The following is a 17,105-nucleotide window of genomic DNA, read 5'->3' as shown; positions in this document are numbered from 1 at the left end:
GATTGGGATTGAACCCTTGATGGATAAATCAAATGACTGATGCGAGTAGTTCTGGAATGCAACACTACACAACATTCAGTTACCCAACACCCTAAGATTTAATAGATGGCATTATCAATCTAGATGCATCAGTGTAGCAAAATAATTCTACCCAATATCAGTTCAAGGGTTATTTAAATATAAAATCTGGTGATATCCTGTTATAATTTGGGCTGTATATTCAAATCTACTCTAACATAAAACAAGGCAACAATAACTGGCCATTTATAACCCTTGTGGACTAATTACATCATTATAACATGAGATCAACCAGAAGCTTAGAAAAATCAATAAATACAGCAAGGTTACATGTAGTCCAGGGTATTTAACTTTAACTAATAAACTGATAAAATATGACAGTAAACATACTACAAAATACCTATTTCCATGGAATTAACCAAATGAAATTACAGACTTAGAGAGAAATTTCACAGATTACACTGTTGTTACAGTACTTTTGTATCCGCCATGAAGTAATTTTCCACAGAATTAACCAAATGTATTAAATCAACAGTATTCAATCGAACAGTTAAATGGTAACAAAAATGCTTGAGAATATTGTTGAAAAATGGTTATTTAGTTCCTCCATGAAAAAATCAGTACTGGGTATGTTTTTGTGTAGCAGGTGGCAAGGAAATATACAAACAGTAACAGAAGTTTCACAATTAATTAAAACATTTATCAGATATTTTTCAAAGAATAAGTCTACTCAAGACTCTTTCAGGATTCAAGAAGTTAAAGATTGGCATCATGTGTTCTTACTGTGGTTCAAATAACTGTTAGCCAATATCTGTCAAATATCTAGATTATATTTAGAATTACTTTTGAGTATTGACAAAAGCCTCGATTCAAAAGTATGTTAGGTATAAGAACAACTACTGGGGAATAATAAGTATAAAGTTGACATCTTTAAACTTAAAGGTTATAATATTATGAAACTGACACACAAATTATTTCTTTAATTTCCAGTAGTAATTAATTCAATCAATTGACTGACATCAATATAACAATTGTAACGAATTACAACTCATCAGCCAAATATAATTAATTGCTCAACTATTAATTTCAATATCCAACATACTAGATAGAATTAGATATCTTGTATGTCGTGAAAATAATACCTGATTGTAATGTTGAAATATTCATGAAAAGCATGATTGTTCCTGAGAAAACTTATTAATTCCGAGTTAAAAGTCTGGCAATGACACTTATGGTCTCTGAACATCCTGTAAAATGGCATTTCCAGAGATTAGACAAGGCTAAGCTTAACTTGTTAATATCTCATTATCATACTTGCAAGGCCCTTGTCTCCCAGACACATCTGGAGCATATCCAGAATACAAGACATATTTTTGTCATATTTTCCTTTTAGAGGGATGTTTAAAAAAATCCAGAATTGTAGCTTCTTGAAAAAAGATAGTCAAACACAAACTTTCATAAGAATCACAATAATTTAAAATTCAATAAATATGACCAAAATGTGTTTGAAACCAAAAGTTTAAAATTCCTTAAGTGACCAGTCCTACCAAATCTTAGTTCAATAAATCTATCGTAGGACATCAAAAAAAGAAAGAAAAAAAAAAGGTACAATATCTTTGAATTGGCTGGAAATGACAGTGCTAACAATAATCTCTATGTTGATCTTCAGTGTAAAAATGCCAACACAAATACGAAAATTTGGCAATAAAATGTTTGGCTAAGTAACAGTATCAGGTGTTATAAGGGCAAGATATTTTTTGTTAACTTTCCATTAACAAAAATCAACATGTGAATATTGGGAGTGTTAAAAGTGGGTCTTTTTTACTTGAGTTAGGTGTTAATAACTAGATAAGTAGCGAAAATATACAAAGATTCTATCTTGAAAGAAAATCAAGAATGTTTACCCTATCCAAGGATTTTTGGTTTTACACAAATTCCTAATTTCTTTGAAGTTTTTGTTTGCTGTTTTGACTTACTAGTATAATCTGAATTAGCCAGACAAATATCCTCAAAAACTGTGTCTACGGCTTATAGATAATGAAGATATCAAAGAATTAGCATTAATATAAAGATAGATTTGTTAAAAATTTGTTTTACACTTCATGTTGAAAAATTCTGTTATTGTCTCTCTGTCAATACGGAAATAACTGTATTTCAGAAAAAAAAATCCAAAACAAAATCAAACTTGAAATAAAGAACATAATATTTTAATACTGGTACCTTGTTGTTTGTATTTTAGAGTAGGGGCAAAAAAAGCTCCCCATAATCAACAAATTGAAAAAAACACTTCCCTAAAATACCTCTCTCAGTTTCAATAAGAAGAGTGATTTAGAAATTAAGGAGAGTGATCTGATATTATGGAGAGTGATTAGTTGGGTGTATGGGAAATGGTTCTGAAGGTCAATAAATGCATGTGTAAGGGTGTCATTCCTGGTTTCATAAATGATAATACCCCCCCCCCCCCCCTCATGACATTGTAAAGGAGAGTGATTTTTAATTTTAAGGGGAGGGAGAAAAACCTCCCCACGGTCGACATCCAGGTGCACGGCAGGCGATTAAGAGAGATTGCTTGCCTTAAAAAAAAAAACAATGACTGCGGTACTACTAAATCTAATCTGAATTATCCACAAACATATCATTTATATATCATACCGCAGGTTTCGGTCATTGGTCACTATCATTTCTTTATTACTTTCAAAAGACATATCATAATTCTAGAGAATATTTTGCTTTGCGATACAAATCATTGCATTAACTAAATCTCTTCATTAAGAAAACCAGTATTTTCAAGTTTTACTCCATTCCAAGGTAAACATGACACCACTTCACACCACTGTTAAACAATAAACAAATATGCACCTCTTCCTAGTCAGTTTATTAACATATAATATATTGTGTAGGAGTATTGATTAGTATAATGATTTATGAAAAACAGAAGATCATCCAACATCATTATTTTACTATATATATATATATCATACTGATAATTAACGAATAAGCTGTCCAGTTGATTAGAAAATATAGCCTCTATTGACAGCAGAAAGACTGAAAAAAACACAACATCTAAATTAATTAGCCTCCAAATCTGACTGTTGAATAGCCCTGCTTACTTGAATAACCATTGTGTGACACCATACCTCCAAAATTCTCATTCAATTTGGCCAGTTTTTTGTTTGTTTATAAATTATACCAGACATTCTAAAACATCAAAATAAGTCTCAGGCAAAGCATTATTGCTCTCCTATTTTTCATATTCAGGTGAGGGCTAGTAATCATCTCTCTAATGGGAAGGCCTCCCTTTACATATGAAGATACTCTGTAGAGTGAACAGGGAAAAAGTAAATACTACAAAAATATGTCAACTAACATGACACACAACCTACAGATTAACCAGAATAAATCGAAGATTGATTGCGTCCATTTATTTATTATTGATAAAAAGTCACAACTTATACTTGTAATTTCACACAGTCTAAAAATATATGTTCAGAAACATAGTCAATTTCCTATGCCTGAAAGACAAACTAAGATTAGGTTGTGATCAGGAACTTGCAGTGCAGGTAGGTTACAGTATTTTATAACCTTCTCCATGCCCACAGATGTAATAGTACACCAAATATATTGTACTGTCTGTACAGGTACCAGTAACTGGGATTTTACTGGCAACAAACACCAGGTTGATTTATAAATGTAATAATAGCCCGTTGAGGCGCGTAAAGTGGATCAAATTCGAGTTGCGTAAAAATACGCAGACATTCAAAAATTTTGCGTTTTTGCTCTCTACATCTGCGTGATTTAGGCTTTCTCAAAATACTCAATAGATGCAAGTAAAATCGTTACGTGAACAGCCCTATTTTAAGCGTCCTTATTTCATTGATACTGTATTTAGTCTAATGGCGACTGAAGGTTAACGGCATATCTATGGTTGACGGCACAGTTATTTCAATCTTTCACTTCAGCAGGAAGTAAAGAGCAAACAATCGCTATGAAAGCCAATATTTGATTGGCTGAATGTATCTAGCCAATCCAAAGTCTTGTATGAAATGCGCTTTATTGCTTTCACTTCCAGTGCAGCAAAATAGGGGGTCTCAGAATAGCTACATATAGAAGGCTTACTGCCATGAACCCAGTAGCGGAGTGTAAATGCCGTGCGAAGCACGGAAATTGATGATGTAGTGTACAAACTACGAAATAGAATAATCTACTAATTATTCTCACGTTGGGGAAATTCTCTGTGTGTAAATTACGCAGCGTCCGTCAATATTTGGGTTTATTTTGAATAAAAATGTGTGAAAAATAAAAACGCGGATTTTTGCATGACTGCGACCTCTGGGCGCTTAGGTTGAACTGGGTTAAAATCCCTGGGGATCATTAAACCAATTTAACTTTGTCGTCTGAACGCAAATAAACCAGTTTAAAAAAAACCTGCTCATGACCAGTCTTCGAGAACGCTTTTTATTTTAAACTGGTTCCTCTTGGCTGTCTGAACATGTTGGCTTAAAAAAAAACGGCCCCAGCTCGCTGTGGACATGCTCAGTACGCAGTACGTTACATTCCTGGGAAAATGGCAGTGTCATGCAATGCCAGTGTTATCGAAAGCGTGTGAGAACTGAATATGAAGTTACCCATGCGTAGTTAACTCTGACCTCCGACCAAAGACCTCAGACTAGTTAAACTGGTTTGGCTTATAGTACACGTGAAAGCAACACAAGCATGTCTTAATAACCTTGATGATTTTGAACTGGTTTAAAAATAAGCGTCTGAACGGTGTATTACATGCTTTTTCCCTTAAATAATGTCAATGGTAAGTCAAGCCAATTATGTCCACAATTACAAGAAATATAAAGATGGGCATAGGCCATGCAGTGTGCTATGAGGGAAATTTTGCTCAGGCAGTGGCACTATGGCCTACTCTTAAATCATATTCCAACTACCAAGGAATCTTTTACGTGTACACCAATGTGTACATGGGACCTCGGTTTTTTGTCCTATTCGAATGACTAGACAGCTGTCCTTGTCAGGCCCTCCGTCCTGCACCACTGACAAGGGGAAACCATGTCGGAAAAATGCTTTTTGGGGTTTCGTGATTAACCAATATAAAATTTAAATGCCTAGGCTTTTTTTTAAAAAAAACAAAACAAACTTTTAAATCTGACTGGCTGTCAAGAAAAATATTAAATGGACCTGGAATGGTAAAAATAAGAGGTATAAAAGATAACAAGCTACAAATGTCTATATGTCAACAAGGAGGATAAAGATAGCCTCATCTTGAACCATGTAAACAAGATGGAGACATGCTGCTTTAAGACCACGAGTCAGACAATAACACAATTGTTTTTATTGACTTACAATTAGAGGAGAGACTTGATAACCATACCTGATTATGGAAAACATGGTACATCATCGTATCCTTACAGTTACACCATACTCAACCATCATGGCCATCGGGGAAAGAAACAGATCCAAGATTACGAGAACGTTACAAGCGAGACAAGACAACCTAAAATAAGACGAGGTCTGAGAGAATGGAGGGGTGGCAGTAATGTGAAGATTGTGTTTGTTATGTGATTAAGACATATTTGAACAGGGTGACAGCTAGAAATACAGAGAGTATAGTTTACAAATCAACTAACCTGAAGTTGAGAAACGGCCGATAGATACTGCAGATTCCGATTTTTACTCTGGGTCAGTAAAGAAAGGTACATGTTAAGAAGCCCTGCCATATTGCGCTTCAAAACCATGGATCAATCCATACATAGCCACCCTTAGCCTCTGTGTGATTTTCTCACGTTTCCATGGCAACTAACTGCTCATGAAAATCAGAAGCTCTGACACAATTTGCAAGTCTTCCTAATGATTTCTAACAATGAGTATCTCTCCTTTATCACTATGGAAACACAAATGACTTTAATTTGAGATTGTCTCCTACAGTTGTGTATAATTTTCATCCCTTTCTTGTCACAGCAAAATGATTTAAAGAATGAAAGTGGCAACCGATACCTATCAGGCTGTCTACAATTTTATCTCCTAGATCAGATCAATTTCCTTCATTGACAATATTATTTGTTTCTGCATAATTATTGTAATGTCATTTACAAATGTCATTCAATCATTTATCTGGTTGTGATTGTGAGGGTCCATATGTGAAAGGACAGGTTGGGACCCTAAAAAAGTTAATTAGTTATGCTATAAATGAAGTTACAAAATACAATTACATGTATATTAAGGGTGAGGCTCTATCTAATTTTTTTTTTTTTTTTTCAGATATGCAATCAGATAGTTTTACGGGAATTTTACAAGTATGAATTCCAAGAGGTATTTAAATAAAGATGAATAATAATTAAAAACAATTAAATCTATCAAATATTTTAACAAGATTGTCCATTGCAAGTGTTCTATACTAATAAATATCAACAATTAGCTGGGCCAGTTATAGTCCACACAGTATGTGTTGACTGTCTACACTTGGTAAAGTTATAATAGCATTTCAATTTTTTAATGTCAATTTGTTTAACAACCATAATGTTATATTTATTTCAAAATGGATACTAATTCATTATGTTCAAGTCAACAGCTGCCCTTATTCAGAAAATGTCACTGATATAAAGACATAAAGTCATATCCAAAAGAAAGTAAGACCTGATGAGAAGAGAATTGCAGGAAAAGTAACAAGAAAGATGGAATACTGCTAATAATAATGCAGCCCGTTTGTTTTCCATTGTCAATATTTATTTATCATTTTCCTATCTAAAGTTATATTATGGCATAAACTCAATCACATTATTGTGTACCTATTTGAACATTAATATGGGTCATACAAATCTATAATAAGCAAAGTCCTTACGTAATGAATAATTTTCCAAGACTAGCATATTTCAATCTCCTTTAGTGTTGCCTCCAGTTCAGAGATAGAGATGGGTTTTAAAGTTCATTTGATACTAACTGGGTCACTTCAAAACTAAATTATGGTTCAAGTCTATAATTAGCATGGGAGGAAACAGGGGAACCCTACTCCTAGTCACGCACAAACAGGGAATCAAAACCAGGCATTGAAATTGAAAGACCTCATGATCTAATGCACACACATTCCTGACCCTTCATAAATATACAAATAATTTCAAAACAGTTGATAAATATAGTGAAATCCCGCTTCCACAACCAACCCAGTATTACGTGCAACTCAGTAATATGGGTATATTATGGATTACCAAAGCCAGTCCCAATCAGTCAATTTCATTGTTTTTGTGACTTGCGATAATGACCATTGATTAGGATTAGTATCATTAGTCAATCTATGTGGTTTATTGATTTCAACGCAACCATTTCACGAGTCTATCTTTCTTTATTGGTCTTATTTTTTAAACAATGGAATTTCTCATTGTCTGTTAATTTAAACAAAGAAATTAATAATGATTAAGTAGAGCTGGCCGATATTTCGTTTTTTGTTAAATGATGAATAAATACTGTTATAAACTCCTGAGTTTTCATTCCATGTCTTCATGTAGTTTTGTTTACATCATGTGACCAGACCTGTCAACCCCTCAGAGCTGTAATGCAGTAGGGGGTGTAAAAAATGCAGTAGTCACTAGAAACCATGATCTGGCATGTGAATAATGTAAATTATATTGAGAGTGAAATGAAATGAAATGGGGTTTAACGTCCTACTGTTCTGCTCCAAACTGGGCCAATGAAGATGGGATATATTGAGAGTATCGCCAGGCGATTATCAATGTGTCATGGCAGTCCATGTTACGAAAAATCGCTATTTGAATTATCAAAGCACACCTTTTGAGACAGCACTGATGTTTGATAGTTAAATTAGTATTCTTGAAAATGTAAAATTCATTTTTAAGAATACATACGCTTGAATGAGAAAAACAAATTTCCAAGGGTAAATGAAGAACCTATCGGACCTGTAGTTATAAAAGCGCACACACAACTGATAGAATATACAAAAACTTTTTTTAAAACTATTTCCTTTTTTATGCTTCCGTAATATGTAAATAATCTTAAATCGAATATCATAATTAATTTATTGAAAGTTCAAACTGTAATAAACAGCATAGACTTCGTGGCTAAATAGATATAAATAAAATACAGTACCGGTAATGTATATTTTTTATACAGTAGGTCTACTTAATTACTTTAATAATACTGACAACAAATGGTCAAGTGAATACTCGGGGTGTACATCCAACATTTTATCCATGTTAATTTGCATTTAAAATATGATAAACTGAAATTACTTACATTATATTATGTTTTTACATTACTATTATCTCATCTTAGAGTAATAAATTAGGCTTACATACGTTTTTACATTACATTTTTATTATCTCATCATCAAGTAATAAAGTAGGCCTACATGTCAATATGATTTACATAACCCTAACACTGTGTCTGTTTTTCTTTGAAATTGTCTCAAGCATGCTCACTCAGTATTGAGAAGACCCCACTATTCCCCAATCCCATTTAGATATCCTGAATAAAATATTGTTTAAAAAAAAACATACAAATTTTAAATTCAATTGATAATAACAATAACATGCCCTATATAAACTGTATAAATAAGTACTTATCTCCCAAGTAATACAGTACTTTATATTAATATTCTCTAGTTGACAGCAGCTGGTGTTCTGGAATTCAAATTTTTATCACCAACATTGTCTATAAATTAATTTCATTTGACTGATGTTATAATTTAACATTCAATTCTTTCAGCTATTATTGAATACGCTTACTTTATATAAATAATCAAATTATTTATTTATTTTTTGTAATCTAATGAACAGGTAAATTTGACATAACGCATAAAATGAGAATGTGAAAAAAAAGTACTCCTTATTAAAATGTTTACAAGCGATTCAAATTTATAAAAAGACAGGTTGCCAGGAAACATCATACACAATCGTTGATTTCCTCGACTAATACACATATAATATTACTCTCATGAATTGCAGTCAGACCAACAGACAGGGGAGACAGCTATTTACTATACAACCAATTTCCTATGTCTTCTTATTACTCTTATTTCCCTTGTCTGTCCATGTGCACTTCTAATTCAAAATTGTTCCATTATTGTTGAACATTCCCATTAAAACAACTAACCTTTCACATTTTCGCAGGTAATAAAGATGCATCTGGTACAATTTTCTAAATCTTAAAATAAACATTTCTTGTGGTAAACAACTGATTATAAGTCAAGATGCATTAGCTTTTATTCACTATGCTCACATCTTCTGTCTGACATAGCTCGCTCAACAAGTTTCATGCAGATGTATTAATGGATTATGTTCTTCACTATCTCCGACAGAAAAACAAAACTGCTGCCAAAAAGGATGTTGTTGGAAGAAATGAATGAAACATTATGAAAAGTAAAACAAAACTGAGACTTTATTACAGACACAAGTTAATATTCATTATGACATAAACCACAATTAATGAGCTGGGAGTGATGATCAGCTTTCATAAATTTATATCTGGTTGCAATGTCTTGCCTTAGATGGAATGCTCACACCTTATTGCAAGCCTGTGTCTTATCCTTTCAACAGAGTACTAATCAATCAAATTATAAAGTAAGTTTGGAAAATGAGAAAAGGACAATCTTGAAAATATACTTAAATGTTTACAGAACAATATAAACAATTAACTGTTGAAAAATATCTTTGCTCCCATAAATAACAGAAGAAAATAAACTACAGTGGCTTAGTTGATAAAATCCATCATCAAGAACACCATGTGGTCCAAGTCAAGATTCAAGTAAAGGTTAGGAGTTAAGGTCTACAAGAGATTGGGATAGAAACACCCCTTCTTTTTTGTATTACCTCAGTCTATCAGATACAGGATCATTTCTTCTATCAGTATACAGAACAAAATCAACTCCTGTTGCTTTATTTATAAAATAAGTCAACGAGGTACATGTGGTCTAGATCCAGAGAGATGAGGAATTTATTTTTAAGAGGACCAGATGAACACTTGTCAATATTGGACCAATTTATGCCATACAAAAATTGTATATTGCAAATACAAATAAATCTATTCTCCCCTTGCCTCTATTATAAAAGCCAGTATAATAAGCTGATTGTAAAAACTTTGTTGAGATAAAACACTAAGATCTAAAATCAATACGAGACCTTCCTGTCATTATCACTTATTTACTTTTTTTTGAAGGGGGGGGGGGGTCTTATTTCAGTATTTAACTCTTACCTCACCCACAGCAACTTTTGTCGACACCTTTAACATTACCGTTAATTACCCACAACGACTTTTGTCGACAAAACCAGTTCCTCGAATGAAACGTTTCTAGCGTAATACGAGTTACTTCCCTTCTCGTTTATTTACTTCCTGTTTGACATTTTGACAGCTAAAAATCTTACAGTTTTGTCTTGAAAAATTATAATAAAACGGTGATATGTCTAGGCCTATACAACAACGTTCTCCTAACGACAGATTACCATCCTTCTTGAATGACAGTGATTCCGATTTTATCGGTTGTAGATTTTTATAGTTTGGCGTTAGAACATGATAGTAGGCCTACTGATAGAAGCAAGTAGGCTTAATCAACAAATTACTTAAATAAGCTTAAATTAAAAGAGATTCATGATGAATGATTTTTAGTTCACAACAGCCAAACAAAAAAAAATAGAACTAACCATTATTTACATGAATTTTGCATGAAATGTCTAAATTAATTTTTGATATAAAATTCATATTTATCAAAATAAAATTAAATTTAGATTATTTCATCCATTTACATGTAAGGTCTATCTACACTTGTTTTTTAATGATATGACTTTAAAATCACAATGCATATCTATATTTTAACACTACTGACCATTATGTCCTGGGGTTTTATGAGGTCAAACCTCTTGGTCATTTAAGAGTTAAAGTGAAACATCATATGGCATTTGACCTAACTCTCAAAAACTATCATGAAGTAAAACAACTCAAAAACTGTTTTCTCTACAACCGTTTACTGAAAATCCTCATCAGTAAATAATCTTTTTTTTTTTTTGCTGAGAATTTAGGTTATAATTCAATATTTAATCTCATGTCTGATTAAGAAATTTGGTAAAATTCTGACTATGAGTATGTTACCATTTCCTGTAAGTGTAACATATTTAGATTTCTGTATATAACGGAAAATGTCAGAATAACATAACAATGTATGATATAGACCATACTTCCTGATATCATTATAAACAATAAGTTTATTAGTATATACTCCGTATTCCAAAGGTGCAACAAAGTGAAACACGGCCATAACTTTAGAAGTAATTAACGAAAATTGCTGAAATTCAATAGGCTTCTTCGTTTCACTAATTTAAATCATGCATATAAATTTCACAATGATCGGATGATAACTTTTGGCGTAATAGCGTTCACAAGGTTCAACAAAGTGAAACAAGGGCCATAACTCTAGACATAATGAACAGAAATTATTGAAATTAAATAGGCTTCTTCATCTCACTAATGTAATCCACATATATCAATTTTAAAACAATCGGATAATAACTTTGTGGACGACGGACCAATGGATTGGCGGGGGCGACGGCAATATACGTCCACATTTTCATGTGGCCGTATAAAAATTTAGTTGTATAGATTTAACCACCACATAACACACCCAGATCAGCATTTCATTTTCACCTAAATTATTATCTTTATAGCAGCCTACAAGAATTGCGAAATTCCATGGGATCATATACAAAGATTATGAGCTCTTGTTAAAAATGTTTGTATATAATATCCATGGTAATTCAACCCTCCAGGCACATTGGGCTGACCTTAAAAATATCTTTGTTTCGCCTAACGCGACCGACTAACTAAAACCACCCCCGACTTAAATTATTTTATTGCACTTTTCCGCGATCTTTTTATTTTATTTTGTGTGTCAACCTGAAATATATCACGAGAGTTATTTCCCTTTACTATGGCTATGGTTTGATTCATTATTGAAACTGGTTGATCAAGACGAAAGCGTCATAGGTGTCGCTTCTCAACAAAATGGTTGCAGACGAAAGCACGTCCATTCCCACGAAATGATTCTGCCTCTATGTCTGTGGGGCGTCGTTTTAAACATGACGACGATATTTTCAATATCCGTTTTCGAGAAAAATAAAGGCACAACCCGCACGATCGTTAAAAACGTGTTGAGGGAGTTTCAAACGTGAGTTTGTCGCAATTTGTGTGCGAGTCGTGCATCAAGAAAAATCCCGATGTCATTGATTTATTTGCCAATAAAAGAAGACGAATGTTTGCACCCGGAAAATTATCAAGCTGTCAAATTAGCTCTTAAAAAAAAAAATCTGAAAAAAAACCCGACCTACCGACCCTTCTCCTCGATTGTGGGTCGTGGGTCGGGTTTGGTGAAACAAAGATATTTTTAAGGTCAGCCTTGACTAAGTTCCAATTTGCACAATGTCATTTAGGTTTTATTTAGAGACAAATAACCTTGACCTAGTAGCATTTTAAACAGAATTTGGCAAATATTGAATAAAAAAGTTCAATTTCTTGTATAATATCCAGCCAAATTAAATTATGTAAAGGAATTGAAAGCACTATATGATGGCTTCATGCCTAATAGAATTATATATCATCTATCTATATAATAATATATCATGTATGTGTTTGAAAATGGAATAATTTTTTTTTCTGCTAGTCACATTTCAGAGTTAAATATTTATTTTCTCACTCCTAGTCATAGTTTTACATAAATCAAAGTTCATATCTGACCAATTCCTGAGAAATAGAAAACAAATACAAATAAAAGTAGTTTGTTCATTTTATAAATCAAATATCATTTATCTCCTTTATCTTGAATTCCTCAGGAAAATTTGGGCATTTTTGTTGATTTTAGTTCTCTAGGAGAAGAAATCAATATCTCATATCTCATGGGCCATCAAAAGAATTGCTTCACAACTTCTTAATCTACCACACACAAAAAACCCCCAAAAAACCAAAGCATAAATTCCTCAAGATTTATTTGTACATGTATCAAAATTTCTTAAAATCATCCTATAAACTGCATAATAATAAACTACATGTATGAAACGTGTATACATGTAGCTACATACTACCTTGGTAAAGTACCCAAAATGCTATCAGAAAAGGTTTGAGCCAGTAGCATTTATATGCTCCTGTTAAAACATTATGCAGAGAGTTAAGTGCAGAAAGTATAAATAACATTTAATATATAGATAAGATAATTTCCAAACCAATCAAATCAGTCATAAATTTGTTTAAACCACAGGTGGTTATCTCCCTTTACAATTAACATCAAAATCAGAGGGCAGCATCTGACCCTACCAGGAAGTCAAACCTCTTCATTGATAAGCATTAATTTACCTACATATAAATATTTACAGGCTAGTCTTGTAGACTGAACATGACTCATATGAATTGGCATGGTATCAAATCTAGGTTATATGAACAATAATCCCAGAGAGAGAGAGCAAGAGAGAGATACATGTAGAGAGAGTTTAACATCCACTTGACACAAACTAGGTAATTTCGGGACTAACATCTTGTTCAATTTTATTTCAATAAGTCGATTGCACGTAGGGGTCTTTAGCAGTTGGAGGAAACCAGTGGATCCGGAGAAAACCCATAAGGTTGGATATGCAACCCTACTCCTTCTCAGATTCAACCACGCCACTTGATTCATTGACTCATGCATTAAACCACTAGAGCCCACCCATTGAAGTATAGATACATTCATTTAATATTTTAATAAAACCCTGGCTATTTCTTAATATCAATTGTAGAATTTATATTACCGGTATACTAATTTACAGTCGAAAAGAAAGGAAGAAGTTGGACTTAAAATCTATGTTCTCCTTTCCCCAAAGCCCCCAACAATCCCTTCTTCATAACAGTGTAAGAATTATACAACTGCTCAAGTTTAATTCATAGATGGGCCCATGGTTAAAGTTTCAGAATTAATAGGGGTTAGACACATAACTAGCTAATTTTGAGAATAATAGCAAAAGTAACAGTTAATTTTTTATTTACTATGGTTACATGTACAATATGATGTAAAATTTTGCCCAGCTTAAAATCTAATATGTAAGTTTAGTCTACTTAAACATGAATTTTTGAGTCTATAGGAGCTTTTACGCATGACATACTTCCGGTGTCTATTTTTAGCCTGACCTTTTTCTATCCGTATCTTAACATGGTAAATGCTAGGGAAAGCGGGGTTTTCCCTCTTTTTCTCTTTATAGAAAACGTATTCTTTAATGCCACTCTTGTTTTAAGTTGCGTGTAGCATTCGTAATAAATTACCGATTTCAAATCATGTCTTAAGTTATTTATTTTTTTGTTTTAATGACGATATACTGCGTTGTAGCAGACGATATATGTCAAGCTCGCACACGGCCCAGTTGACCGCAGTACGCAAAAGCATTACAATGTTTTGTTTTAATTTTACTGCAAACAATTAATAGATAACATCTGTTTGGTTGTAAAATGCCATGAAATAGAGCATAAGAGTAAATTATAGAATGGGTATATATAATTAGAGATGGTGACCTGCGGTTCCACAAAAAAAATTATTCAAGACGATATTAAAATTTAAGCACGACCGTAGCACATCTAATAAAAAAGAGAACAAATAATAATCACGATGTATAGAATGCACCGAGTCCAGTTACATATTTTCATTCAATAGTTGTTCTCTGAACCAAATACTGAATTAGAAATTGATAAAATGGACACAAATGTATCGTTCTTCTTCTTGGTTGCAGCAAGATAAACTGATTGGATTAAAATTTCACTGAGTGCCAAAAGCTGAGCCAAGACGATTTATGTGACTACAATGAACAGAAAAAAAAAAACGTTTTAAAAAATATTCACAGATTCAACTTGATCGTCGTTTTATTCTTTCTGTTATTCATATCCCATCAATCAAGAGAAAAATTTATAAAAATGGCTGAAGTTTTACCCCGTGCACCAAACAACTATTTTATCATTGGTAAGAGCCGTCTAAACGCGGGGAAATTTACAATAGCTATTGGCTAACAGCACGCATGCATAAACAATCTTATTTGCATATTGCATACTATTTATAGTATTATTAGCTGGAATTATTTTCAAGTCGACAGTTTCAAAGAAAGACCAACATAGTACCGTGTTTTGTGTCGAGTACATAGGGTCGTGGCATGCAGTGCTATAGCAGACGATATATCAACCTCGCAAAGAACTGTCCAGTCGGCAGTTGAATGTAAATAGGATAGACCATTTTTAAAAATCTTTTGTGTTAATAGCCCCGTAATTAATATATAACATCTGTTTGACCGTAAAATGCGTAATAAATTTCACTTAATTTTAGTTCGGGCCATTGAGGACGGATCAGTCATCCACATGTTTCAATTGCAAACGGCCAATTACGGGTCTGGTAAACTTGCAGTATCTTTCCTATATCGAAGTTTTTGTAAATATCGCTTTCTGCCATTGGTCGGTAAACCTTACGCGTATATAGAAATGGCATTCAGTTCCATTTTATGTAAAAGAAGCTTACTGTACGACGGTATTTTCACAAAAAAACACACACTGGCCTATGGGTTTCAGTCTAAGAATAAGGCCAATGTCTGCGCATGACCGAAAATGACGTCAAAATGGAAACCCGTAAAAGCTCCTATAGAGTTCAATACTCATTATGTACAAAAATGTGTTTTATTACTGTATGTCAGGTGTTATATTTATATTAGCATTGGTTTATTTATCAGGATAAAACTTGTATATTACTCTAGTTATTGATTGGGAACACATGTTCAATACATTACAATCACTTGAGTGAAGCATGACAAGAAATACCATTATAATAATATTTTGACTCGTTACAAATTAACTTTCAATATCTGGACCAAATTTATCTTTGTAACTTTGAGGAGCAATTTTTACCATTTCAAATGCCCATATTGTGTTTAATTTCACCACATAAATAAAATTCAAAAAGACCTGTAGGCCTATGTTAGTAAAAATAAATGGATGATGTTTTCAGCTGAAAGTTAATTACCCAAAGATGGTTCGGATCAACATTTGCGTTCATACTTGATAGGTTAGTGTTTATGTAAGCAGACAAACAGATTAACAGTACTCGGTTTTGTGGCACGACAAGAAATCCCATACAAATTCTTTGATTGCGTTGCAATATTCGAGTTGGTGACATATCTTGTGAGATGCAGTGTACATGCCTAACGTTGTTACTATAGGAGTCGCTTTTGTTCCTACGTTTTTACTTAAAGCAAATAACTCAAGTATCAATGTTCACATACACCAAGTGGATTGATATCTGATCTATTTTAAAACTCATTTCTAGAAATAACGTCATTTTGGCACACACTATGTTAACTGCAAGACCTGTTCTGACAACAACATATAGAATTCTTGGCCCACCTGTGTATTCAAAGGTTTCAATGATATAAATCAATTTTTTTTTTTTTAACAGATTAGGCATTCCACCAACATCTATATGTACCGTACCTAATATTGGCTCTTAGTAACATTTTGACCTTTTACTCAAAATGAAACTAGAATATAAGCCTTTTAACTTTTAGAGAGACAGTACAAAAATTTTTTTTTTGCATTTAACTTGTGCAAAATAGAAAGATGCAATCATTTCTTACTGTATGTAATCAAATGAGTTCAAGCGACAATATATTAGATGTATTGACTATTTTGTTATCTCAGGTTTCACAGTATCAATGTCTACTCGAGCCATATAGGTTTTTTATTTGGAAAGTCAATAAGTCAAGTGGGTATTATCCCAGGCTACATTATAAGTTAACTGGTCTTACGGAGTTGATAACAATTATTTAAAAAAAGCAAAAAAACATTATATGGCAGGGTATTCTTTAACTATAAGATATAACTGGACAACATTGGTCATTGCACATAAAGCATGAAAGTATATTTTATTTTTTGATTTCTGTGCAACTAGGTACAATATTTTAATTTTATTAACTTCGCTTAATTTCAAATGTCAAGACATATGATTTAAATGTCTAACCATTATTTTTTCTCATGAACAAGTCAATAATTGAACTAGTATTCACTGCTGTGAAGTGATCATTATATAGCTAGCC

At 32.8% G+C, this 17,105-nt stretch overlaps 1 protein-coding gene across 14 annotated transcripts in view; it reads right to left on the bottom strand.

Annotated features, from left to right (window-relative positions):
* The window catches only part of LOC126811858 (RNA binding protein fox-1 homolog 2), a 109,739-nt gene that overhangs the window by 33,830 nt on the left and 58,804 nt on the right, over positions 1 to 17,105 (bottom strand). Inside the window, exon 1 of one of the 14 annotated variants that reach the window (XM_050537827.2) lies at positions 5,652 to 5,777. The exons of 12 other annotated variants lie outside the window; for them this stretch is intronic. In XM_050537827.2, the coding sequence (XP_050393784.1) occupies positions 5,652 to 5,759 (108 nt within the window). In that variant the 5' untranslated portion in view covers positions 5,760 to 5,777. Of the gene's footprint in view, positions 1 to 5,395; positions 5,497 to 5,651; positions 5,778 to 17,105 lie in introns of those variants that run through there. One more of the 14 variants, XM_050537832.2, reaches the window with a different exon arrangement.

This window comes from Patella vulgata, chromosome 2, assembly GCF_932274485.2.
Source record: "Patella vulgata chromosome 2, xgPatVulg1.2, whole genome shotgun sequence".
NCBI lineage: Eukaryota > Metazoa > Mollusca > Gastropoda > Patellidae > Patella > Patella vulgata.
This window is presented reverse-complemented; position numbering and strand designations above follow the sequence as displayed.